Below are 26203 nucleotides of genomic sequence, written 5' to 3' on the forward strand. Positions count from 1 at the left end.
AATTTGAAAAAGCTAATCGAGTCTGCTGTGGTGCTTAGTGAGATGCTGACAGCTGATGATTCCAAATAGGGGGAGAAGCTGTACATGCTTTTTGGCTTTCCTTCCTAGACTGACTTCGCTTATAAATCCAAGACTCCATTGGGCTTTCCACACGCACTCATAGTACCAACAAATTATCCAGGTAATCTACCACGTGATTACTTGTTGGATGGTGTGTAGCTTGCAGTTCGTATTGCCTAAAAGTTCTCTTTGCCCTAGCTGAGTGCCGGTTTGTTTTTGAATTGTCAACTTATCTCATTTTCGTTATCTTTCTTCTCTCCACGTCCCACCGTTATATGTGAAGAATACGGATATCGGTTGCGTTTATTCTATCCAACCTTTTTTACAGTTAATAACTGTGTGATCTGCTCACTGTCTCTAAATTACTTGGATATCTTCCTGATACACAAACCAGCTAGCAACAAATTCACTTGGTCTTGATAAAATCAGACGACGTCTCCATCGTTCTTCTCTACGTCTGGGACTTCACTCTGCCTTAGGTGAACTCACCGTCTACATCCTGACACATGGTCTGCTGTGTAGCTTTTTTGCATGATCTCGCAGACCAGACAGAAAGACTAATTTTGTCGTTTGGTTATCGTAGAAGGTTCTGTATTGTACTAGGTATTTCTACTTATTCCTTGCTCTATTATCATTATTGGAAACCCCACTACTGCTTTTTTAATTTCAGCACATACCTGACAAAATGAAACTTTTCGAACCGGAATATGTTAGGAACTATCTTAAGCTGCAATATAAAGAAATATCCGGTGGCTATTTTTCGCAAAAACTACTGTACCATCACAAGCTTGTCTCGTAAGCTTGTCCGTTTGTCTATTGGGCATTATAAGAAAAACCGAAGTCTTTGAGACATCACCCTCCAGGTACGGGGAAGTTACATTTCACACCTCTTCACGTCAAAACTCAAACCTTTTAGTGAACAAAGCCAGCTGTGGTTGGAACGACTTGAATTACTATGGCGGAAGCACCTTTCGATAAAAATAGTGAATTAGAAGGCATTTGTACAACATGGAGGCTATTTTCCGAGATGGTATGTGTCAGTCGAGTTTTTTCGAACTCACTGCAAGTTTGTCCCTTCGACATCAGGGAGTCTCAATCTTTGTTCGGTCTCCCAGAACAACTGATTGATTGATTTATCGGGAAATGAGACGATTGGTTTGAAATTCACTTTCAAACGTATGTAATGGTGTAAGAAAACGAGCCAGAGACAAAGATTTCAGTAAAACGTCTGTGATGAAGGCAGAAATTAAATAGTCATAAACGGAGCAAATATGTTTTCAAAAAGAACAAATAGTTGAAACCAGAGTATAGCACGAATGAACAGATTGCAGCGTATGGGTCTTAGATCCGACTTGTACCCCAACGGATCGATTAAAACCAACATACCGCAGAAAAGTCAAACTGCTCTAATCGCATTCGCAAAACAAAAGCCAGTTTCTGTGTGCTAAAGATAACACATTCATATTTGCTTATCCACTGCTACTCTATGGCTTGCTTTGGAGGTTTCGCTGTTTCGTGTAATCTCCTCTAAATCGTTTCACTTTAATTCGCTGGGCAACCTGCAACAAATTGTATCTCAGAATCCTGTCACTGTCGAACAAAAGTTAGTCGACAATGAAACCTGGCGTCCACGTATTTGTGTCCTTTTGTGTATGTACGCTTATCACTTGGTGTGCATACAGGTTTGGGTGCCCTCTACTTGAAATACAGTGAAGCCGTTCTTACGTGGTCACTGACAAGACCGACTGAATCCTGTCTAGAGGGCGAAGTCCAGTTTTAGTTTCTTCTGGCCATGAGACGCCCCATCAGTTATGAATCTGATAAGTTTGCAGGGCAACGTTAAACAGCCTCTGCAGGGAAAGATTCCCATAAAAAATGTCACCGAGTTATATTACACACTGCATTATAATACGATATATTATGTCACCTCATGATATGTAACAATAATATCATATCCTATAATGCCATATTATTCTACGTTTTACTGCATTGCTTTTTCGTCGAGCCTGCCGGGCATTTTCCCGTGATTGATTTTTTTCTTTTAAGAACTCAATTTCATCATCCCATCTTCACTGCCTATTCTATTAGGTGCTGCTTGTCGGAGATTCATGCGTCGGCAAAACGTCCCTATTGATCCGATTCAAGGATAGGATATTTCTCAAAGGAACCTACATTTCGACCGTCGGCATCGACTATAAAGTGGGCAGAAAAACTTTCCGTATTTTACTTGTTCTCACAGGCAAAAGTGGTGAACGCAAACGGCATTCCCGTGAGGCTGAAAATATGGGATACAGCGGGCCAGGAGAAATTCCGGAGCTTAACAAAATCTTACTATCGGGATTCCGATGGTTGGTTGTGTCATTTGCATCCGCATTATCTGCTGTTTCCAGCGGTCGTTCTAGTATATGACATCAGTCGAATGGAAACACTTGTACATACAAAGGTGAGTGATGATTTTATTGTCGTTTGTAGATGCACCAGCCATAAACGTTTAGATAGAACAATTAAAACTGACGTCCGTCTATATTCCATGAGCAAGGGAACCAAATTGCAGATGAGAATATTTTGAATCTCTCATTGTAACCGTTATCAATATTTAGATAATACTTCTAAAACGACATTGGTGGTACCAGATCCCTTCGGATTACTCTAACCAACGGACCCTAAGTTTTTGAATTTCGACGCAAAGAGACGGTTTTCCATTGCTGGAAATCATAAAATGTGAAAATCTAAAGATTTTCATGGGTGCTTGAGCATATTGCCTTTTAACTTTCTTTCAAACACCATTTTCATAAAAGGTGACTGATTCACCAGTGGTGTGGTTGACAAACAATGCACTTCGTTAGATATTTTTGCATAAATTTCACCCTCTATCCTTCAGCAAATTTCATGTATGTCATATTAACCATGGCACAGTTTGCACCTCTGTGGGGCTACTCATAAAAATCGGAAAGGTAATCTGCTATAATGAATAGTCAGATAATCTGAAGATGCCCCAGATTGCCACTTTCAGTGCCAGGAAGCTTAGAGTGGACGTTATTTTGCGGGAGTGTCAAAAGTTTATCCAATTGTGGTCTTCTTACCAAGAAATCTACCGGAATTTTATTCATCGGCAGAATGAAAGAACAACCCATTTTTAACGTTTCATTTCTCCTTTTAGTATAATCGTAGTTCCAGAAAAATATACCGGGTAAATCTACATACTTTGGGTCAACTGTGACGCCGCAAAACTCAATTTCGCTCAGCTAGCCGTGAGAAAATGTGGCTACTGAGGCTTTCTTCTTTCATATGTTCATGCTTCTTCTTGCAAACTACAGTACGCAAATGCTATCATTTCTTTCGGATATTTTAGTCAAGTCACGGATGGATGGTTGGATCCGAGTTTCTGTCTTGTTTTTATCAGCATTAGTTCAACAAATCCATCATTCTCTGATGAGCACAATTTCCAGGCATGTACCTGTCATTTCCTTATTAATAAATGGAACGAGGTCGAAGCAGATTTGGCTGAGAATGAACAGCAAATGCTCAGCCCACTATGTGTGCCGTTTAAATTATGAAATATTCTAACATATGTAACCTATTCTTCCGTCTGATAGGTTTTTTGAATAGGCCATATGTCGTCATTCGAGGTGATATCTTGATGGCACTAAGGGAACCAACTAAATTTGTGACAGAATACTTGCTATCCAAGGAGAAATTAGACAGCAAATAATCCATATTCAGAGTTTACGCGGGGTTCCTCTCATTTGTGGGCATGTAGCCATTTATGGTTAATGCCGACTTCACGTGCCTTGATTACAGAGTGGTGTTTGACGCCACCACTACACCTGTTTTTTATGTCGAGTGCGTGCTTGTGCACAGCGTCCGCGCTTGCAAACCGGAGAAGCTAAACATGCGAGTAATGCGTTTGAAACCACCTGCCCAATACGAACCATCACGTCATTGTAGCCAAACTGCTGAGAGTGATTTATTAAATACTGTCTGATCCTTCAATGGTCACCAGCAAGCGTGCACTGGAAACAACGTGCGCACTTGCAATCGGGTTGAGTCAATCTTCATTCTCTCATCGAAAAAAAATAATTTCACCTTGGCCTACCGATGAGTCCTTCATAAGAAAAACAAATATTCGTCTGGAGGCTAGTTACGTCTGAGTTTAAACTACTAAGATCTCGTATATTATCCTTTCGAGCCGTAAATCTGTACCTTATAAAGATACTCGTTTATTGAGGTTTTACCCAAACCACTGCTTTCAACTGTTGTGCTCCGAGGAACCCCTTGGGGCAGGGGGTTATGGTTGACTCTAAGTGACTGCGTCCATTTAGATTAGGTCTCATGATATGTATATTTGCTCAACCACACTGTAGGGATTTGCAACGATGGACAAAATAAATCATGTTTTTATTTGTGATGTTAGATAGGTTTTTTAAACGCTATGTGTACATCCGCCAAATGGAAATCCTTCATGACGGGCATAGACATCTTTTGATCATCCCTTTTAGTCAAACCAACTTTTGTCACCTCACTTTTCAATGGTCATCAGAGATATCCTTATCACTAATTTAACCAAAAGATTGCCTGAATGGCATCCCGATCAAAATAATATCTGACTGAAAACGGTATAAAATTGATTGCTCAATACCACAGGCTTAAGAATCTACGCCTATCAGCGCGGTGAGATATCTGGCTAACACAGCTCCCTGTTACTGACAAAGGGGTAGATATGGAGTGATTAATTAATATTTTCTCTCTGTTCAGGACGCTCATTCCCCATGGGAATTGTCAGAAAGCTGACGCTTGAACCAAATGCTAAAACTTCCAAATACCTGGATTGGACAGTACTTGGCGTGACTAATTTCCTACATTTTCGATTCGAATACTTTATTAATGCGTTGAACGCCCAGCCAACTTGTATAGCGTCCTTGTCTATGACCAGGTAAACGGACAATTCTTTCGCGAAAATATTCTAGCCTCCTAGATGACGCAAACTTTTCTATCACTTTTTTGGAAAGAGTTTTGTTTTTCGCCTGTGCTTCTCCGTCTAACTTCTAATGGCCATAAAATAAAAGGAAGGTTTTAATTCAAATGTCTCGTGTAGATTGAATATTTTCATTTTATTACCTCGGTAAGGGATAATTAAACGTCAACTGAACTTGCCTATCTACTACGAAATGCAACGTTTGACTTTATGTTTTAGCGTGATGAACGGTTGAAATAGTCAAGTGGTTGCATTTATAAGTGAACTATGACTTTTGATGAACAGTTCATCTGGGCTTTTGGGCTTCAAGCATCAAGACTCTCTACCACGAGTATTTTCATATACCAGCTTTCCCTTACAAGCAGCATCATCGAACTTAGATAAGTTGGGGCAAATTGTGAAGTCGAGGATTTGCGTACAAGCAATTAACAAACCATTTCATTTGACTTTATGATATTAGTACAATAGGAGAAAATACCACCCATAACAATGCAAAGACCTACAAAGTTGAGATAATTAATGTTCATGAGAGCATAAAATGTGGTTTATCCTGAAATCACATAATTTGTAAATTCAGCGATAACCACACCGATTATTGATTTCTAGCAAGTGAATTAGTTTTACTGAAACCTTAGTTTCATTGTGCATAAGTTTCTAAATTTTGATAATAATCGTTATATAATATGTTCTGCAGATTCCGTTGTTGTAGTGGTGTAGTTTAAAAGTCCTCTCAAAAGAAGGGTGAGTAAATTTCTTTGAGTCACTCGAGACCAGGTTATTAATCAAATAGGTTTTTACTAGAACGTTTATGTAAACCGTAAAGGTGCCTCATTTATTTTGTAGATATTAACTATAATCTTAATTAATACTCCATGCCAATTATTTGCAAGTATTTGCTAATCTGAGGAACAATATTTAAGATTTCTGAACCAACAAAGCGAATTATCAAACAGTTCTGATGTTGCTATCAAACTTCATCAAATCTTAATTTTTATTCAAGCTTTCTAACGAGTCTTAATCCCCGAATTGAGGATGATTAAGCAAGCATTTTCATCTATATTTTGAATTTACATCACGGTTTGTTTCAGTCATGGATGGACGAGATCACCGCTAATGCGGATTCAAAAACATTGCTACTGCTGGCTGGCAACAAAGCCGACGAACTTCGAGAACGCGCGGTGAGCAAACGGGATGGCGAACGTGTGGCGAAAGTGAGCGGTGTCTGAGACTACGAAAGCAATGTTTTTATGTTTTGATCTGTGAGAATACAATCTACATTTGTCGATTTCACACGGAATAAGTAGTATTTTGCTTGAGCTTAACACAAGGACTATTTCTAGCGTAGGTAACATTGCAGAGTTTCCGTTAAGCTCGGAATCATCAAGTTGTAAGTTTCACTCCGTTTGTCGACTAATTCATTTACGCACAAGTGGCAACAGAATAGAGTTAGTATCTTGCCGATGCATATGTTTTTGGGCGTTTTCTTAAGGAAGAAACTTTCTGACGACAAGTCCTGACTCCATTGTGAGTCCGTGTTTTACTATAGAACGGGGACGACAAAGTTCAGTCAACGTGGATGCCTCTTTTTCTGTAGATTAGCACATCCTAACTGAAGCCAATAGGTCTGAATGTCGAAATAAAAACGTTACTGTTAGAGTCATTTAAGCGTTCATAGTTATAGTGTGTCTGCTTGCAAATCACGCTACTATAAGATTAACAACCGAGCACAAAATTTTGTCTGCATGAACGGAATTCCGTCTGCTCCGGAAGACTTAAATTACGTTGAAAATTCCGCATATTTCATGGCTACCCAACCATGAGTTTTCAATTAAGTGATAAGTATGTTGCTGCAGGAACAGCTGAAATCCGGATACCACGCTCAACTGCGTATAGTTGTCGTTGCGTGGGTGAATTGGTCCGATAAATATTACATGTATTGGGGATATACATCTACACTATAAAACATGGATGGTTTTCCTTCGTCTCTGGTATCCACACCACGTTTCATTAAAATATTACCTCTGACCGTATTGAGGAACACTTACGTCTGTTTTTGTTAGAAGCAATGCCTCTTCCTGAATAATGGTAACGCTGTGTTGCTCTCGAGGTTTTCTGAAACGGTTACAGGTTTTCATTCCATAAATATGAGACAGAGAATGTTATGTTTCAATTTTTGTTCTCCTTATGGGCATTCTGACACCCGATCTGACTTCCCATGTTAGCTTTTCAGTTTACGATAAAAACACTGACACTCAGACATAAGAGGTTACTTACTATAGTGTCACAACAGCTGTTATAGCTAACTTCAGGCAGTAATCTAAATACGTGGTTTGAATCAGTCATTAATAAACTTGGCGGTATTCGCCTGCAGTACAACATATATATCCGACACAGGATGGTCATCCATTCATTAACATTACCCTGATATGATTGCAACTCTACTTCTTCCCTTCTGTATATTTCTAGATGTTACATTTCTCTCACCTACACCAAATGGTCTTTGACCTATTCCAACCAGGCTTTGAGCCCTAAGTTTGTATTCATGGGGGCAAACGTAATAAGACACTTACTGTAATTATTGCCCCAAGCTAGATGAGAACCCTAGGTTGACTGCGAACTTTGGCTTCCTATCCAAACAAGGTCTGGGATAAGCTGATTCACACAGCTGATAGTGATGCACTTGTTTAAGTTTGTCACTCATATCTTTTGATTTGTTGTTCATTGTCTGAACCCATCAGACTTATTACATTCATCGGCATTTCTGTCGGCGCACAACAGTTTAGAGTAGTTTTGTGATTTTTTATGATACCGGTGTCTGTTACTGAAGCTGGTTAACTGTACTCGCTTCCAAGTGTCGAAGGCGTCCTGAGACTTAACTGAACTTTGCATCGCCGTAAATTATGGTCATTGCCATTGAAAGCTGTTTTGGGATTACCAACGAAAATTATATGATCGGTTCGACAAAGTTAGTAAATGACTGCCAGTAGCAGGTTTATAAACTCTTCCTGCTGTATTTCTGGATAAATTAACCTTATTCGAAGGTCACTGAGTTCAGTTCGTGAACATTCTTTCAATCCTTTACCTGACTCTCAAGCGAAAATTTCTCTACGGTTTGAGATCCGAGTCGCATATGACGACGCTTTACAGTCGTTTTGTGGTTTCTCGATGGCGCTATTAGTAGATCAGCAATTTTTGTTTTTACCAAACCATCAACTCAAGTTTTGAACGATGAATTATGCGCTGTTTGAGGAAACCTGATTGGATACACTTACTACACAATATTCTCATTTGTCTTTAGGGATATGACAATGCTCGAAAATCCCGAAAAAAAAATTTTCTGTTTTTTTTATGTTATCCCTTACAATGATCTCATTTTTTGCTGAGCGTTAGGTATTTATTGTAGTATAAAGATAGTAAAAATCTATTTTTGATAATTTTGGTTCGCGGCAAATTTAGGTTCTATGTCTGACCATCACTGGCTTTATAGCCTTTGAGGTACGGAAGCCTCGTTTGTTCAGTCACTGCCCAGATTCTATTTGTTGACAGAGACCTGTGCTACCGTTATTTAACTTCTTGTTTTGTTACTTCTTCATATACTTTGAGATCATTCATTAGATCTTCCTAAATGACTACTTTTTTTAGACTTGTTTACCCGGGAATTACAGCCCAAACACCTGTGCAGTGAGCAGGAAAAATACATGGTTATACATGTATACTTACGTGCGCATATATAAATTTGGCTTGTATTTCAAAATGTCCGACGATCAAATGTGGTTGAACAAACAAATGACTGCACTCGTTAGGTAGGAACTAAGTGTTTTTATGAGAGGTTTGCCAATGCCAGTGTCAATCAGACGGGATAAGATTACCAGGCAAAGATGCTACCAGGCGATCTTGACATGGTGGCAAACTGTGTTCTGTTTCCCTTGGTTTCAGTGAAACCATGCAGTTCTCCCCGTGGCGATCTATTTTTGGGGAAGCAGGTTAGCGTCTCACATGCGTAGGAATAATTTCCACCGCAGATATGTACTAATGCTACCTAGTAGTATGGTTTCAGGTTCAAGCAAATGCCAAATACAAAAGGTATTTATGACGTTCCACTGATGATTACTTTGTGGCTCATTGTGGGTTTATCGGTGGTTGACGTATATGATTCTTAATCAACCACTTGCTCCTATAAAACGCACAGTTACCAGCATAAAGCTGTATATTTTTGATCAGGCGTGAGAGTAACGAGTAGAGTCTAGTGTCTGGTGTCTAACCTCCGCTCCCACACCCTGAACATGGTTTTGGAGCATTTGTTTTGATATATAAGCGACACAAAATACTGCGAAAATGATATGTCTGGTTTCTAAAATTTCGACTTCAAATATACGAAATCACTGACAGACCATTGGTTTGTCCGATGTAAAAGATGACCGTATAGGTGGCGGTGTGTCAGTGCGCCATATCTGGAATCACAGTGCACTCTTGTGCAGGCTAACGTTTACGGGAATATGTCGAAGTAATGATAGTTTGGGTTGTAGATGTTGTTGCTGTTAATCTGTTCTACGAGCTTGACAGTTCGCACACAAACGTCTTGGGACCAATCGTAGGGAAGTAGTCAGTGCGCCGTTGGCCTCGCCGCTGCCCAATAACCATTCTGAGATGGAGAGCTACTGAGGACCAAAGCTGCGGAAAGTCTAGTCCGTAGAGCCACTGCAACTACAAAGCTAGGTTTCATCGAAAAAGTAACGTCCATCTGTTATGTATATGTGCTTATCAATAGCTGGCATTCAAGGTGGATTTGCTTGATAACAGCTGACTAGCCACTAAGCACGTGAGCCCTTTTGGTAATCCATGATGGTTTTGAATGTTTCAGTCCCTGATATGACTATGACTCGATATACGACGTTCCGTGGGGTTTTTTTATTAGCCATGTTAAGCGAAAATTGATGGTATATTTAGAAATGCTGACTTCATTTTCTTGTTCCTCATTAAAATACTGGAATTTTTCTCTGGCCTGAGCATAGCATATTAAGTCTTGGTTCATCAATATTCCTGAGGGTCGCCCAGTGGTAATTCGCAAATGAGACATCGGGTAATTAACAACCGTATTTGACTTTTTGAGAGAGTATGTAGCCACGCTGATTCTGTTTATTAATTTAATACGCCGACAAATGTGGGTAAACTAGTGGCATACAGGGCCAATAAATCAAGGCATGCCCATCCGCGGGTTTCACTTGGAGAGGTTTAATATTCTCCAAACTTATTGCCGTTTTTGTTTGAATAATCCTTACGAACCCAGAGGTAGCTTTACAGCAGGCACCCCTGTCGAGCTAAACTGAAAGTTCTCTTGTAGCCCTAAATAAAACCCTGAAAATTGGGGTGACCTGTGGACCTTGTTGACGGACTCCAGTTATATATTGAACCATGCGGGATTGTTTTGTAAGCACCGTTTCTGCCACTCATCTTTGATGTCATCGTAGCAAAATCGCCGTTATATTGCAGTTGAATAAGCCCTTTGAAGGACAAAGACGTATGGTAATCGAGTTGACTGATTTGTTTGATAGCCGATGCAGACTGTGCTAGTGAATTGTAACTTTGTGTATCTTATGGAACTCGGAATTCCGCCATCAGTGTAATTGTATGGAATGAACGCATGCGCCGGAAACTTCACTCAAGAGGCTTGAAGGTTGTGCTTACGTTGGCGGTCCATGAGTTATGGTCACCATCAAGCCGTGAGTGTGTCTAGATCAAAATTCTTGCAGCGTGCCATCTCAGTTTGTTGGGTTTTAAAGGAAAAAATCGGATATTTCAAAATGAAAGCTTTTCAAGGTGTCTAAATATATTCATTTCCTTTGGGATTACTTCCAGCGTGAGTATCTTCGTGGGCAATCTTGGTAGAGAGTACTATCCAGTGAGCGTGGGTCTACATTGACTCACATATTATAGGTATTGTGAATAAAGATAAATTATTAGTACGGTTATCCTGAGGAAAATTGTACGAGTTTTAATTCGTTACACCTCACAATCCCTCGTCTATGTCTGGAACAGGCGAGGTGAACGGGTTCCTGAAGGTTCGTGAGCTTCAAAGGAAAGCGTTTGACCGAATGGAGCATGTCGATTAGCGACATCAGTTTTAGTTTCTATTCGAAATCTACATTTACCTTATGGGTCCAAGGCTGGGTAAAATCAGCAATGGGCTATTCGGATTTTCTGTTAACTTTATAGCTGGTACAGAAACAAGAACTGTCTACCCGTGTGCTTATCCGTGCCTCTAATTTCTCCTCGGTTAGCCTTTTGCCTTTTAATAGTAGGTTATGTTGGCAAATTCGGTAGATAGCCTACATTTGGGAATTCATTTATCAAACTTGCTGAGTGGTGGATTGAAATAACCTAGGTTGTTTTCTAGAGGAGTCTCTAGCCACTATAGTTTTACCATTATATCGCGATAAAATGAAATCTGTTTGGCGGACGTGTGTTTGTATGCGTTTGCGTTCCGGCGGCAACAACAAACTGAATGCCAGTTTACGTCACACTGCGTCGGCATTTCCCTCTTCTTGGTGTGATAGTTGGAGAAACAAAAACTCGGAAGTAGTAATATTCCGCAACCATAAAAGGATATCCATAAATGACTTGGACCTGTACGGTTTTTTTGAAGGGAACGGACTTACATCATCAGAAAAAACTGTCACACTACCAGCCCGACAAATTTGCGAATTCATATATATATATATATATATATATATGTAATGGGATAATTGCTCTGTGGCCCCTGAGCCCCTGAGATGCAGCAATTGATCGAACGTCCATGAAGAATATCTCGTGTTTCCTTGAGAATGGCGACATGCGAACGCTTTTACGCTTCATACGCAGGTCATATGTTTTGTGCCTATTACTGAACGAAACAAAATTTGGCACATTGACCACACCGCTTGCTGTTGAACAAAAATGCTGCTACTCTTGCGGTCGATGCTCATCCTTTAGAATGTATTCAGATCCCTTAGTGCCTGTGCCAAAGCATTCATCGCCTATCCGATGTAACGAGCTTACACTTTTTTACGTATATTTAAATGGAACTTTCTTCCCAGCACTTGGAACCTATCACATTATCATTGTGCCTGAATAAGTATTTCGAGTTCAGTATAAGTCCAGTTTTTCCAGAACTCCCGCAGTAAAAAAATACAGCTTACAGTGTGCTGCGAACTGTGAAACTCGTAACTTTTTTATAAATTGACGTCTGATAATTCAATTGGCTTTGTGTGCTTCAGAGATAATTGTCTATTTTTTGTGGCTAACACTTTTTTTCGGACCACACTTCCGAACGCAATAATGGTAATGAGGGAGAAATTGTCTAAATGAATTGCTGCAATGCAAGGTATTAAAAGTGACACTCATCAAAACGTTTTACCAGTCTGCTTTTTCCGGAAACAAGTTTGTGCTACTGCTGTATGGCGAATTCGCCGCTTGAATATGCATGCTGAAATTTCGTGAGCTAGTTACTGACACATATCCTAGTCTTCATTCACCTAATTTCGGTGGTAAAATTCTGTGCATCGCGTCTGCAAACTGTTTTGTCTAAAAAGTAACAAAGAGGCATCTTGTAGCCATTGGTTGGGCCACCTAAATCTCAAGGAATCCGGTGACCCAAACATCAGGGCTTCTAGTTTTTTTTCGATGTGAAAGTTGTTTTGTGGAGCACTGCTGCACATCTGGATTCCTTTCGTAACTTTCGATCATAATGTATGTGTTAAGACGGAGTTGCCAACTGAGTGACCGTGAGGAGTAAATGTCTCACTTCTCATAACTTTTAACAGTTTATGGACTGCAGTCATCTCAGAGAACTACCGATAAGACATGGTAAACAGTAGTTCATTTATCGCATTATCAAACCGTATATCTGAAAGCAGTTGCCTCGCATTTGATGTTAGCTGCACGATTCAGGAAAACACCGAAGGAATGGTTAGTGTTATCTCCAACGTCACTTGAGTGGGCGCAACACAAGACATTTATCGAATGAGAATTTAGTGGTGGACTGCCTTAAATTGCACGATGAGATTAATGTTATAATGAATTCATTGTACATAATCGAGGACGGCAGTTTTGTGGAATACTGCTAACTAATGTGAATTTTCAAGTCCTTGACTTGTTCTCCGAGTTTGGCAATGGCTTTGTAAGAGTTATTACCATTTTGGGACGATATAAAGCAAATGGGGTAAAATTGGGCCGCCGAGCTCAGAAAGGTATCAAAAGTCGAAATTTGTTAGTCTGTTCCATCAGAGTTTTTTGGATGTTGCTAACTATTCTGTTTAGACATATGTGGCTGCACGAAGACGCCTTCGAAACAGCTCATCGTTAACTTCTCAAATGGCAATTGAACGCTTGCAGTTTAGCACGGCAAACATGCCAGAAACTGAGTGAACACATGCTCCTAATCTATTACTATCAGCAATAAGGTACCATTGCTGAACAACAAATCTTTAATTACGTCACGACTGCTATACTATTTAGCCCGTTATATAGCTTGTGTACTGTTCTTTTTTTGTTTCTTGTTTTCGATACTTAGCTATATACAGGTTCTGTAGTTAAGACAGATAATATGAGAAAACTGCGTAATGCACTTCATTTCTACTAACAAATCCTTTTTCTTATAAGGTTTCTTGAACAGTCGATCTATTTTATAACTTTGCCGGTTGGCCTGGTCTTTTTCCTAGCCACCTATGTCTAAGGCTGGCTGATTACTTGATCGTTTAATCTCAATTTATCCTGATGACAGCGAAAACCGAGGCATTTAATCTTGGTCTGATTGCATTGCACGTCACTGGATGATTGGTTATATGCAAACCAGGCCTCAACAAATGTGCGTCCTGCACCTCGCTGTTCGCAACAAATAAGCACGTTCACCAGTAGGATTTTAGAGGATTTAGAAGCGGGATATTTATTGTGGAAAATTATGTAAAATGTTTACTGCTTGCAATTCAAATTACTCCGTAGCAGCCGGATGGTCAACCAAACATAGTTATATTTTCTAGATTACTCACTAATCAGAACGACCGTTTAACAAAACCTACTGAAGGATATGACAGCGGTAATCACGGCTCCAACAGAAACTCGATATGTTTTCATGAAGCATAACTCGCTTTTTTTACGACAGAAGAGCTTGAAATACCCGTCTTATTGAAAAACGTATCTTATATTGTAAAATACAAGTCAAGTAAAAAGCATGGCATCACATTCTGCCCGTGTTTCAATTCCTCAAATGATTTGCGAAATGCATACCGGCAAATAATGAATCAACTACACAATACTTTCTGGTTTTTTAGCACTGACTGCTTTAACTGCCGTGATGAAACCTCAACTGAAATTATCTATCTACTTCTCCTGCGCACAGCCACAAGGTACTCTCGGAAGCAATATTTTAGGGCAACTAAACGAGACATTCTTTTGACAGGGAAGAATGACATTTAGGACGCATTTAGGACAGTCTACACACTAGTCTAACCAAAATCAGATTGTCCACGGACAAACATAACATCCTTAATCGGGGCTCAGGACCGTTATCTTTCCACCGGTTTTGATTTGGCGCAAGCTGTATTTTTCTAGTTTCAAACTGCGTTACCTTGACTCCATATAAACAGTGAGACAAGCGCGAGGCATACACTATCTCCTTGAAATGGGTCTCTATGGTTTTCAGTGAGTTTTCTATTAGTGGGCGTAACATGAAAAGATGTGTATCAGGTTACAGCGAATCAGTCAACAACCATATTCACTGTGTTATGATAAGCGTACTAGTTTTGGTGTCACCCAGTATAGCTTTTCTTAACCACTCGCGGATGTTCCTCGGACTTTCAGAATTGTTTAAGTTTGCAAGTATGCGTTTGTCTAAGCCCCTTTCTCCTACGAATGACATGTTCAATTCAATTTTCAGTCCATAAACCGAAACTTCCAAAAGCACTCTTGAAAACCCAAAGTGTTATTCAATATAAGAGTGACATCCTTTTCACTGTGTGTACGATTGGCTCAGGTAGGTTCAACATATGGAGGCATACGTGTCCGGTTTGGTCACTTTGCATTCGTCCATTTAAACAATGTTTCTCCATTCTGTGGGACGTGGATTTGCATGATACAGTAACATACTTATCGGCACTAGAATGCACTAGCACAAGTGAGATTTGCTCAACGTCTGCGGTCACTTAGGAGCGTTTTCCTGCCCTCCAATTTGTGCATACTCCATTCTACTCCAACGCAATTAATTCGAAAGTTGGATTAAGGTGGGGGGTTGAGAAACTGATTCATAAGGGTCATCTAAAATACAAAGAACTTATTTCAGATTGTGCAAGTTTGTGGGTTGTATATCTTTAGCTATTGGACACATTTTCCTACACACGTCAGGCGTTCTGTGCCAGATAATCCACACAAACTTCGAAAAAGTGTCTTCTGCTGTTCGGGTTCACAGCTGAATTCCTTTCAGCCGACAAGGCGGTGTGTCGTCTAGCTCAAGCATTCATTCCTAGTTGTCACAGTGGTTGATATACCTTCCGAACGCACTGGCATTTTAGTGCCAGAATTTCAGAGATAATAGCTCTGATCGTTCAACTGTTTACCTACGGCGAATGTAGGTAAATTGAATGTGATGATATCTACAAGGACAAGTATGCCACAGCAAACAGCTGTATTAGTGAGACGTGAGTAGGGGCGATGGACGCGTTTTACAAACCTGCGTTTCTATTGCACATTTTATTGTAACATTGTATTTTTCCAGCGTCCAACTAGTTAATCATTCTCGGGGGTTGGAGCTTACTTTAACCCTTTTAAATTCAAGCTTTCTTAAATTTATGATTTTATATCAGTGTGCACAATTCAGTCAAGAACGGTGCGTTGTAGTCATTTTCATTGTGCAGATCAACAGTATACTCGACTAGCCACATGAGCAGACGCTACCATTGTTTATAATATTTGAAAGCAAGCGACGCAAAATTCTGAAGCGTTTATTTTTAATCTGTCCAATGTTCAGGGGATTCACTTATGCTGCTCCCGAATTTTTAAAATATTGTTCCCAGAAGCCGTTCCCTATAATATGTTCGTATATTTTACCGGCAGCTTTCGTGTGTTGGACAGACTGTACAAAGTGTAGAGGCTAGGTGAAAAAGCTTGTGTCCGGTTAAATGCTGATTAAACTAGATTCGCTTGGTGGAATTACTAACCCAAGTAAATACGGTAGAATTCGTACAGCCTTTTTAAGTGTTCATCGACAGATATTCAGCGAGGGGGAGAGCACGGAAGACTTTCAAATTCTATTGTACCCTTATCAAAGAATAAACCAGTCCTATAGCGAAATTTATCTCTGTGAATATACAATGCAAGCTGTTGGTATTTTTAGTCGATGAAAGAATAAAAAACCATGTCTTTTTATATATTTTCTCATTGTACTAGCTACTATGAGAGAGCTTTACCTATATTCCGCCATCGAGCTTGTTAAGGAAATCCAAAAATTCTCGAAAAGTTCAAGTTACTTCTCATTTCATTCGTTTGCGAGGCGGTATAGTTACTGTATGTCTGCTTGACTTTACGAATCGATCATCATTGGAATGTTTGAGTGAAATGAATATTCATTCCTTATTGAGTAGAAACGCCGATACGTTTTCGCAACCGGTGCACAGTTTGGCTCAGTCCTCTTGGTATAACTTTTGAATCAGCTTATATTGGTTGGTTTCATATACATGTGGAATTTTTATAAAAGGAAATGGTTACGTTAATCATAGGAAGAGAAATTGAGTTTTGATGGTTAATAAACACTGAATCACAAGTGCTCATTTACTGGTGGGTTATGTGAAGCTGTTTCGTGCCTAGATGTTGCATTTGCACCACTCTCATTTGACAGGCCTTCCTGATATCCTTGTATAACTATTTGAGACAATTCCTACTGAAGTGAGGGTATTTTATTCTATTGGTGCTTGTTAGTGCACCCTAAGCGCGTCCCAGAACCCCCAAATTCTCAAAACCGAAACATGCGGGCTAAAAGCACTGTAGCAAAACACGCCGGACATCCAAATTGTGTCTGAACAAATAAAGTGTTCACGCTTGAGCGATGTGGCAGATTTGGCCAACACCGAGAAAGACAGAAGGATCAATCGATCGTCACGACTAGGATCTTTACTAAATCGTCGTTCTAGATACTGGGCATACCGATTACATCGCTCATGCGTGAACACATCTGTCCGTCCAGATGAGATAATTCAGTTCTCTTCAGCGAACAAAGGACAACCTGACCCCGCAAATAATATTTTCGACACGGCCAAATACGTGCGCTGCTGCTGAGATCTAATAATAGCCAAATCCAGTTTCCGTATTATATGTTTCAGCGGACGGAACAGATAATGAGCGTCTGGACATGAGGATAACTCGCTACTATAGGACAACGTAAATAAAGATGAATTAGTTGGTTTATTCAACTGATAAAAAGTGCATTATATTTTTTGTTAACCGTGAGTGAAAAAGTTTGGAATTAAAATGAAAATGGGGCTACACATATCGGAGTCCATTCTAGCGTATAAACTGCCTGATCTGGACGGTTCTTGGAATCGGGTATGCAGTGGAAACTCGGAAGCACGATGCACTCACCCACGCAACAAGGCCACTCCAAGTAGAAGAGGTTGATTTCCAAATATTTTAATAATACGTCGGTGCTTCTGTACGTTTTATGGACTACGCTTTACTTGTTCGTAAAATTTTGCACATTCAACAGGAATGCGGTGCCCTCTTTTGGGAAACCAGTGCCAAAACTGGCCAAAATGTTGATGCTATGTTTCATTCTGTTGCGGAGTAAGTTTTTGACTTTGGCATTATTTCAACAGTGATGAATAGTTTTCCACCTTAGTTACTCAGATTATCTATCAAACGGTTTTATTCTATCATGACATTTGAAGTAAATATGTTTCAGGCATCATTGTAGTGCACGAGGGGAAGTGATATGATACGGTACATTGTGATCAATCTGCCCTCATTCCCATTTTGCCGATATGATAACGCACTTGCGATACGCTCAGGCGTTTGATTTACGATAATCTTATATATTGCAAAGTGGGTATTGCAACCATTCAGTGCCCGTTTCGCACAATGTGTTGGCCCAGTAGTCTTATTTGTTGACAGGTTGGATGCGGTGGCTCTGTATTTAGCGGTGGGCTTTGTACGCACAAAGTGATACACAACAATATGATGGGGTTATTAAACACTTCCTACTCTGAAAGTTACTCGCCATATTTCCGAGTAATTTTGTGCTCATTTGCTGGATTGACAGGTTCGCCAAAGCACTGAAAAAAAATGATCAGGGTCACCCTCCATTTGCATGAAATTTTTTAAACCTTGTTGTCAATGTAACAGCTGAGCCTATCCCTTTTTGCGTATGGGTAGTCTCAGCCACAGAAAAAAGATTGCTCCTAATTTACGAACTCGTACTTATACTGTAACTTCCATAAAATGTGCAAATTCCTCAGCTCTATATCTTGTCTAAACGGGGTTAACCCATTTACCAAGTGCCGCCTTAATCCATTATGCAACTATATGAAATACTTTTCGGCCTTTCTCAAGGTGCATAACTATACCGATAAGTTGGAGATTATTTCAGATTTATTCCAGTCTTGCAACACGGGAGGCTCCGTAAAATGTTTGCATTAAGCCTCAAGTCAGTGCTCATCCCCAGAAGAAAATAAGGGGCATTTCGATAGGGTTCTTTTGACAGAGCAACAAAGTGAATGACTCACTATTTTGTTTCAAAAAACAACTTGCTTTAAAAGGCTTTAGATGTCATACAGTTTATGAAATTCCGCATAGAAACAATAGATGGGAATTTCTGGCTATGCTGATTTACTTGAGAAAAAAGACGGTAAACAAAGCAGAGTACATCATTTTAGAACGCTTTCTCTGGCATCACGTCTAAGCAGAGCACTCCCTGTTTTAATAATCTGAGCGCAACTTTGGGAAAGATTGCACTGAATTATGTAATGAATACGGTGTGAACTCAGTGCTGAATTTTGTTTGTTATAATTGATTGCACCGACAGCTAACATGTGAGTGAAAACACAAGATGGGTGTACATTCTCTTGTCCAAGGTCATCGATTAACGTCCAAATATCGTCACCTATTTCGGGAAGGAGCTAAAATTACTGTGCATTCTGCTGAGTCATCAAAGTTTGTTTCATAAAGTCCAGCAATTCAACTCCAGCTGATTCAAAACACGGCTATGCTCAGTGTGACATGCTTGCGTTAAATGGTAACAATTGAATAGGGTGCCAGTAGCACCGCGAATAATATTGCTAATACATAAATGCTTTCAAAAGCAATATTTCGTTTCCCATAATTCGGTACTGAGGAATAATACTGCAGTTTTGAATATTCTTTTGTAGAATAACCTCTTAGCTAAGCAGCGGAAAGCTCAGTTAAAGGTTTTATTAAATAACTCTGACTGCTTTTGTAAAATCATTGTGTAAATAACGCATATCTTAGATACCAGCCTGGTGACATCATTGGACTTGTTGACTATCAAGTGGAATTCGCATTATTTTCTGTTCTTGAGGTTTGAATAAGTAAGTTTCTGTGGTCTAGCCTTATGTATGTGAGGACAAGATCCATTAGTGCACACAAAATTGCCTAGTGTTTTTGTAGTACATTAACAGTGGTCTTATGTTCGCTACATGTAAACAGCGCGACTTCTCATACCAGCTTTGCCTTCCCTCGATTTTCACCCCAAAAATTTGCAAATTACGTAATCAATCTACTGGTCTTCAATTTTAGGACATTGCTCAGCAGTTCCGCTTCCGAATCACCGGTTGATAAGAATGGTTTTGCCCTGCCGAGTGATAAAACTGGTCCTACAGATTCCGAACCGTCAAACCCTACACGTCTTTCAGGAAATACATTTCGGTGCTGTCACTAAGACCGCATTTTCAGAAACTTTTCTACGAATTGAGTGCTTTACTTCTTCTATCATTCGCTTCCGCCAATGAAATGTTTTCAAGGTTGGCCGAGCATCCAGAAGAGCAGTGACATCTGATTGTAGTCTCTCGATATTATTCACCAGTTCACAAAACATTTTCACCTTTTGCCATCTAATCCCTATTGTTTATGACATATTTAATTCTGTTATCATTCGTGACTTGAATAAAAGCTTATCATTTACAAGTCAGCCAACAAATGGCGTCACACAATGCTGGATATTATTTGTAGATGATACGAATAGCAGTTCTGGACGACTGTAACATTCACCGAGAAGAGCATTTGGGCTGTTTGCTTAGAAAAGGAGTTTGTGTCGGCTGTACGTGAACTCTGTTTTATGGAGAACGAATCCAACTAGGCATATCCGAAACAAAAAAGGACTTCACGAACAAAGTGCTGGTAGCCAACACGCACCCTCGAAAATCAAATTAGCTTTTGAATAAAGACACGTCAGATTTGTGTAACATGATTAATCGAGGCATTCGAGGATGTTCTCAACCAACATTTTAGAAGCGAAATGTGCCACAAACCCCAATCAGTACTACGAACTACATATTTGGCCTTGCCTCAGCGTGAGAGTGACATATTTTCCTTTTTGGTTGGCTTCATCTCTTTTTGAGCTGATGACACATTGTAAACAACTATAGAGTTTCCGTAGCTGAAAGATCAACCACACTCTTCATGCCACAATTAATTCATGACACTTCGATTGAGGAGATTATGGCGAGAGTGCAATCACACAGTCACCTACCATATTCAAACCACTGACATCTTCAGATATGGAGGGTGAACTCAGGCGTTGCAAAAGTATAGTAGATTTTCTACGTCTTGAAAACTTACTGAGAGCAAAACGGATCTTTCCCAACTTTATGACTTGAGAAGAATGCTTGTAGAAAGGGTATAACCTTCAGAAACTTAAATAAAAAGTAGAATCTGTCTTAAGCTCACATGTTGGGGCCACACATTCTTGCTCCCACCTGGCGACGTGGCTAATGGCTTCAGATTATGTCGAACGAACTGAGTCATTGAAGGACAAGTTAGTGGCGCAATCTAGTATCACAGGCCACAACATCATCCCGTGACGACTGAATTTGTGGTCGAGGGAAATAAGGCTGCTACCTGATTAAGCTTCCTGCAGGGGTAGTGGGGGCTCAGTGTGTGTGACAATGTGCTGGATGATGATCCAATGAACTCTGAGGCTCCGATAGATCAATGTGCGCACCTAAACACAATGCATCTCTCCATATTTACTCCACACTTTAATTGTTTGATATTTATACCGTCATACGTCTATTGGTGATGTACCGAAAGAGCTGAAAATTGTACCCTTAAGTCGGGTTTTAAAACTTGAGAGACTGTGTCTGATTATAAAGCAGTATTGAAAAGCCATCTTTTCCCACCTGGCCTGACTTTCTTTTGTCTTTCGATAGGTCAACATAAGTAGCGGATCTAGGACCGCAGAATTACCCCTACACCAGTATACTGTCTGAGATTTTTTAAAAGTATCTTCCTATCATCTGCACTTCTGTCAGCTAATTTGGTCAGAGATTATCACTCTCAGTCTGGGTACAGCCAAATGTGTCGAGACTGTGGGTCCACTTCAACATAAAAAGCATATCGACTGTTTAAAACCCAAAACCCTCAACACTTGTCCGTCAGTGCAAGCCGACGGCACTACTGAAACTGGGGCTCATTTTTACCCAAACCTCTCAAGCAACAGCGCACAGGGAACACAATACAAAAAATCCAACGATGATTATTTTCATCAGAGGATTGACTAAATTACGCATGTCACCTTCTTTGTTTAAGCGTTTCATCTTATTCCCTTCTTTAACCACAATGTTGTACAACCCACACTTCGTGCACTGCTGAATTCTGACCCCACCGTCATCAGACGCACTGTCCCTCTTGACTAATACATACCTCCATTTATTCTTGAATCCTCGACAGATCATAACGAAATATGAAATAGTGTTCTGCATTCTTTCCGACACCGTTCACCGATGCTGTCACTACATGCATGCTGAAATTCCAGAACGATCCATATGAAGCTCCAGAAAATCTGCGCTCAAAATCTCTATAGCCTGGCATTTAATAACTCATGACGGCGCCGTTGTTGTTTAGGTGGTAGCTTCATTCAGGATATCCGTACGAGTTATCTTTAGAAGCATATGGCCCAGCCTCAAACTAATGATGTTTTAGAGACAAGCTGGCTGCAAAGTTCCCGTCTATCAACTGATTGCAAATACATGCTAACAAGTCACAAACTTTCTCAACTTCAAGAATGGGGTTTTCTCATTGAGGTGGAAACGTGTTGTCATTCATATGGAAATAGTTGTCCCCTGCTTTTGGGTATACATTACAGTGCAGACGGGATAAGTCAGTTGATATTGGGCTAGATAGAAAGCCCAGAATTCTATACCCCGAATCAAAATCTATAGGAATATTTTACCTCAGTTTGCCTTTCATGGGTATTTTCTAAACTCAGTGCTCACATTCTGCGTTTTCTTCATCAGTGATCTAGGTAACTCCATTCACAACGAACAGTGTATGTTATTTTTGAGGGTCCAACGAGCGCCAGTGAACAAGTGGTGACCTGCAAATATGAGTAAAATCTCTGTTCAATCTGCCCACGTGAGGCTCGTCCAAAAATGTACAGGATAACATCCTTTAAAATGCTTTTTCATTAAAATTTTGTAAACATATTGCCAGTGCGCTTTCTTCAGCTTAGCTTGAGAGAAAAATCTCATCGAACAACGTGGTTGTTACTCTGGAACTACTTGGATGATAATGGCTTCCTCTAGAAAATTACGTTAAAATTAGATTACAAAACAAACAGCGTTCGCCGCAACGGGATGATACGAACGAATCTAATGTAAGCTATCATGTTGCCCTTTGGCTGCCCTCTTCCATGCAATACCGGTAAACGGATTTATAGGTCTTAAAACGAACTAAAGTCACCAGCAACAGCGACTGCACACGTGTTGGAGGCAGGATAAACTTTGATACTTTTGTTTCCGGCAGGTGAATAGCCGCCCTCAAATGGTGATCAGATTAAAATCCCAAGTCATATTTTAGAGTTCTCCTTCACTGAGAGCAGCGCCCCCCTATATTTATGCCAACAAGCCGAACCGTAATCAAAAAGTTACGTTCTAACCATCCTTGGTGGGAATCTATGTTCGTTAGTGCAGTTCGCCTCGGCAACAAATATGTTTTCTAGCTCTGGGATATAACGGATCTGCTCCTAAAATAGTTTATGCAACGTGTCCGGTGGGCATCTAGTCCCACTGAGTTGAAGTAGTGGTTCATGAATTATTTGCAAAATTATTTCAGTATTCACGCTGGCCTGAATGCCCATTTGCATAACAGTAGCCTTAGAATTTACTTTTTGTTCATTCAGTACTGAACGGCTGTCTGTTTTGTTTATGCACTATTTGAGGTCGAATTAATCTGAAAACTGGAGTATTCTGATTTCATTGTTTACCTTCTACGAATGATAGACCAGTCTCCGTTTCCTTCATCATGTAGGATGGTTTCCACTGGTTCTCATCGACAAACAATTAAACGGTGTCAATTTTCCAAAGGGCTGTGCCTCCGGATAGGTTTTGTATTTGACTGTAGAAATGCCGACGAATACAAAGGTGAATGTCACCAAGCTGTAGCGATTTCCAACCGGAGGTATCCGTGAGCTTCATGGAGTCCGATGGTTTTTAACGGTGCTGTTATTCAACTATACGTCTGTCACCAAAAATGGTGTTGGACTAAAATCTAAGGCACCATTTGCCCCAAGTTGCTTCATACAACAAGCAAACTTGATGTAATCCGTGTGCACTTTGAACAAAACGGTTTCCAAATATCTGGGCTGACTCATTTCTGAAATAATCAACTGTTTGTTTCTACACGTTTGGGTTTGAGACAGCCCACTGTTTGAGGTACGAGCCTGTTGACCATGAGGTCTGTGTTCCTACTCTAACCCCGGAACCCAAATTGCTTCTGTCCAGTTTTTAGAATTTTGGCAGTATCTAAGCCCTCAAACTTCTTCTTGGTGGAATGGCAGTTAGTCACCAAAGGATTCTACAGCTGAAGGAGTAAGTATGGCTTGAATGTCGGCTTTTACGCCTGATTACTTTTATCCACACTTCTAGGACCACTAGCCAACTAGAGTGAGTCGTCTGACCCAGAAACCAAAACAATATCTCACATAGAAGCAGTCGGGCCTTGCAACAGAAAGTCAGTAAGTCTTGTAATATTACTCGATTTAGAACGATGTTTCGAACGATGCACTCACCCCCGAACCTCTTTGACAAATTCCGCAAAGGAAACTCAACATAGTTTAAGTTTCGCAGAGTAAATTTGTAGACAAATGTCCTCAGGTAGTGTCAGTCACGTACTTTGTCCACCCACACGCTTTATTTTGGGAACGAACAACGCAGCTGTGGACAAGTTTCAAAATTTCTCAGGCAACCACCAATTGGTTGTTCCACATAATCTTGGATGCAGCAACCATATTTTCCTGATCTCTTACTCCGTGTGTTCTCGTCTCTGGACATTAAATTTATGTGAATACGGACTTATAATAATGGTTCAGATGATATCCTCTTCACACATTGAATATATATTAGGCTGACGTGTATCACGTGACCTAAGAGTAAAGCCCACAGGTTTAGCACGCATGATCGTCCCAAAAACGAGTGGAAATTGATGCTGTTTTAGCCAAACGTCGTGAGAATTTTCATATTACTAATGTCAGCTGTTCTAAAGCATTTATGGTATTCAAATAGGTTGCGTTTCAACGTTCCAGGGGATTGTGAAGGAAGCACCACATTGCTATTCCAGTCAACCTTAACTACATCCGGTAATTTTTATAACTGGGATACTCGCAGCACCTTTTGTTCGTCGATAACCTGTCCAGAATGCAGACTTTGGCAGAATCACTAACCTGTAGAAAGCGATTGTATAGGGATGTGATTGGGAGTGATATCATCATGGTAATTGACGGCAATGCAAGTTTTGAACACCGAGCAACCATAGCCTCTTTATATTTGTGCAGAAAACTTGATAGTAAAGACATATGAAAGAAAGAAGAAAAATACGCATTTTTAGTCATACTCAGGTAATCCGGGTGATCACTCCAAATGTTTTGTCCGATGTTCCCGATAGAGACCGGCACCAAGCACACATTGGGGACGAGTTATTTATGATAATCTTGTGTGCATGGTCGGGCATGCAGCGCATCACGACGAGGACGTAAACTTCATTCTGTTGCCCGCACCGCAAATTCTCGCTTATCACAAACTGGAATGTTCATAAAAGCTTCTGCTTGTTGTGCGGCTATTCAAAGCCTGCAAACATGGCCAAGCCGGTTTATTTACCAAACAACCTACTCAATGGAAGGATATGCCTCTCGGTCATTCTGCTGCAAATGCGTCAAGCCCTTGCTGTGGAGCGTTTGTTGTCAAGGTCACAGACGTGCCTCATATCGCACACCCGCATAGCCAAGCCACGAATTGTGAACAGAAATGCATATATAGTGGCCGTATATAATCGATCAGGAACCAGGTTAGATTTCCCAGTCTTCACAGTTCTATGAAAGCGATTTGAGCATTTTCAGGTAGGTGATACTGGCGATGCACCTAGTTTATGTCGAATCTGGGAAAACGCTTTGCAGCAACGAATATATTTATATGCATTTTAGGCGATTTGTTCATTTTCAACACATTTTTGAGCGCGTTTTTTGCTTTGTCAGTAAAGACGCAACCCAAAATGCGCTGACATACACTTTAATAAATAACAGAAAAACATATGCATTATCCGACCCTAGAAAATTCCCAACCGGGAAGTTAAAATCTAAAGGGACTTTTCGAAACTTATAGTGTCAGAGGCACCATGGAAGTAATGGTAAATTTAACCAACAGTGTTTATCAACACATTCCGCGAGAAGGCTTTCGTGCGTTATCTCAGGAGCTTACATGCACATATAAATTCACCCATTGAACGCTTGTTATACGTGTTCCGATATCACACATCCAAAAAAATGACGAACGCTTTCGCGAGCCTGAGCTCTAGAGCTCTAGAGCTCTATTTTAAACAGCAAGACAGTTCAAGATATGTGGAACATATTTTGGATGTCCTTAAATTACGCACGCAGAAGATGTTTGTGCTTCATTAGCACCGGGTTGCTAATTCTCAGCATGC

At 40.2% G+C, this 26203-nt stretch overlaps 1 protein-coding gene across 1 annotated transcript; it reads left to right on the forward strand.

Moving 5' to 3' along the window:
• Nucleotides 1-2148: 2148 nt before the first annotated feature.
• T265_14092 (hypothetical protein) lies at nt 2149-20180 on the forward strand (the record flags this gene model as incomplete). Its single annotated transcript, XM_009171987.1, has 5 exons — nt 2149-2259; nt 2300-2503; nt 6124-6246; nt 17763-17839; nt 19808-20180. Coding segments are annotated over 5 exons (657 nt in total), but the record flags the coding sequence as incomplete, so codon positions are not given.
• Nucleotides 20181-26203: the final 6023 nt, after the last annotated feature.

Source organism: Opisthorchis viverrini (genome assembly GCF_000715545.1).
Source record: "Opisthorchis viverrini unplaced genomic scaffold opera_v5_142, whole genome shotgun sequence".
NCBI classification, from domain to species: Eukaryota; Metazoa; Platyhelminthes; class Trematoda; order Opisthorchiida; family Opisthorchiidae; genus Opisthorchis; species Opisthorchis viverrini.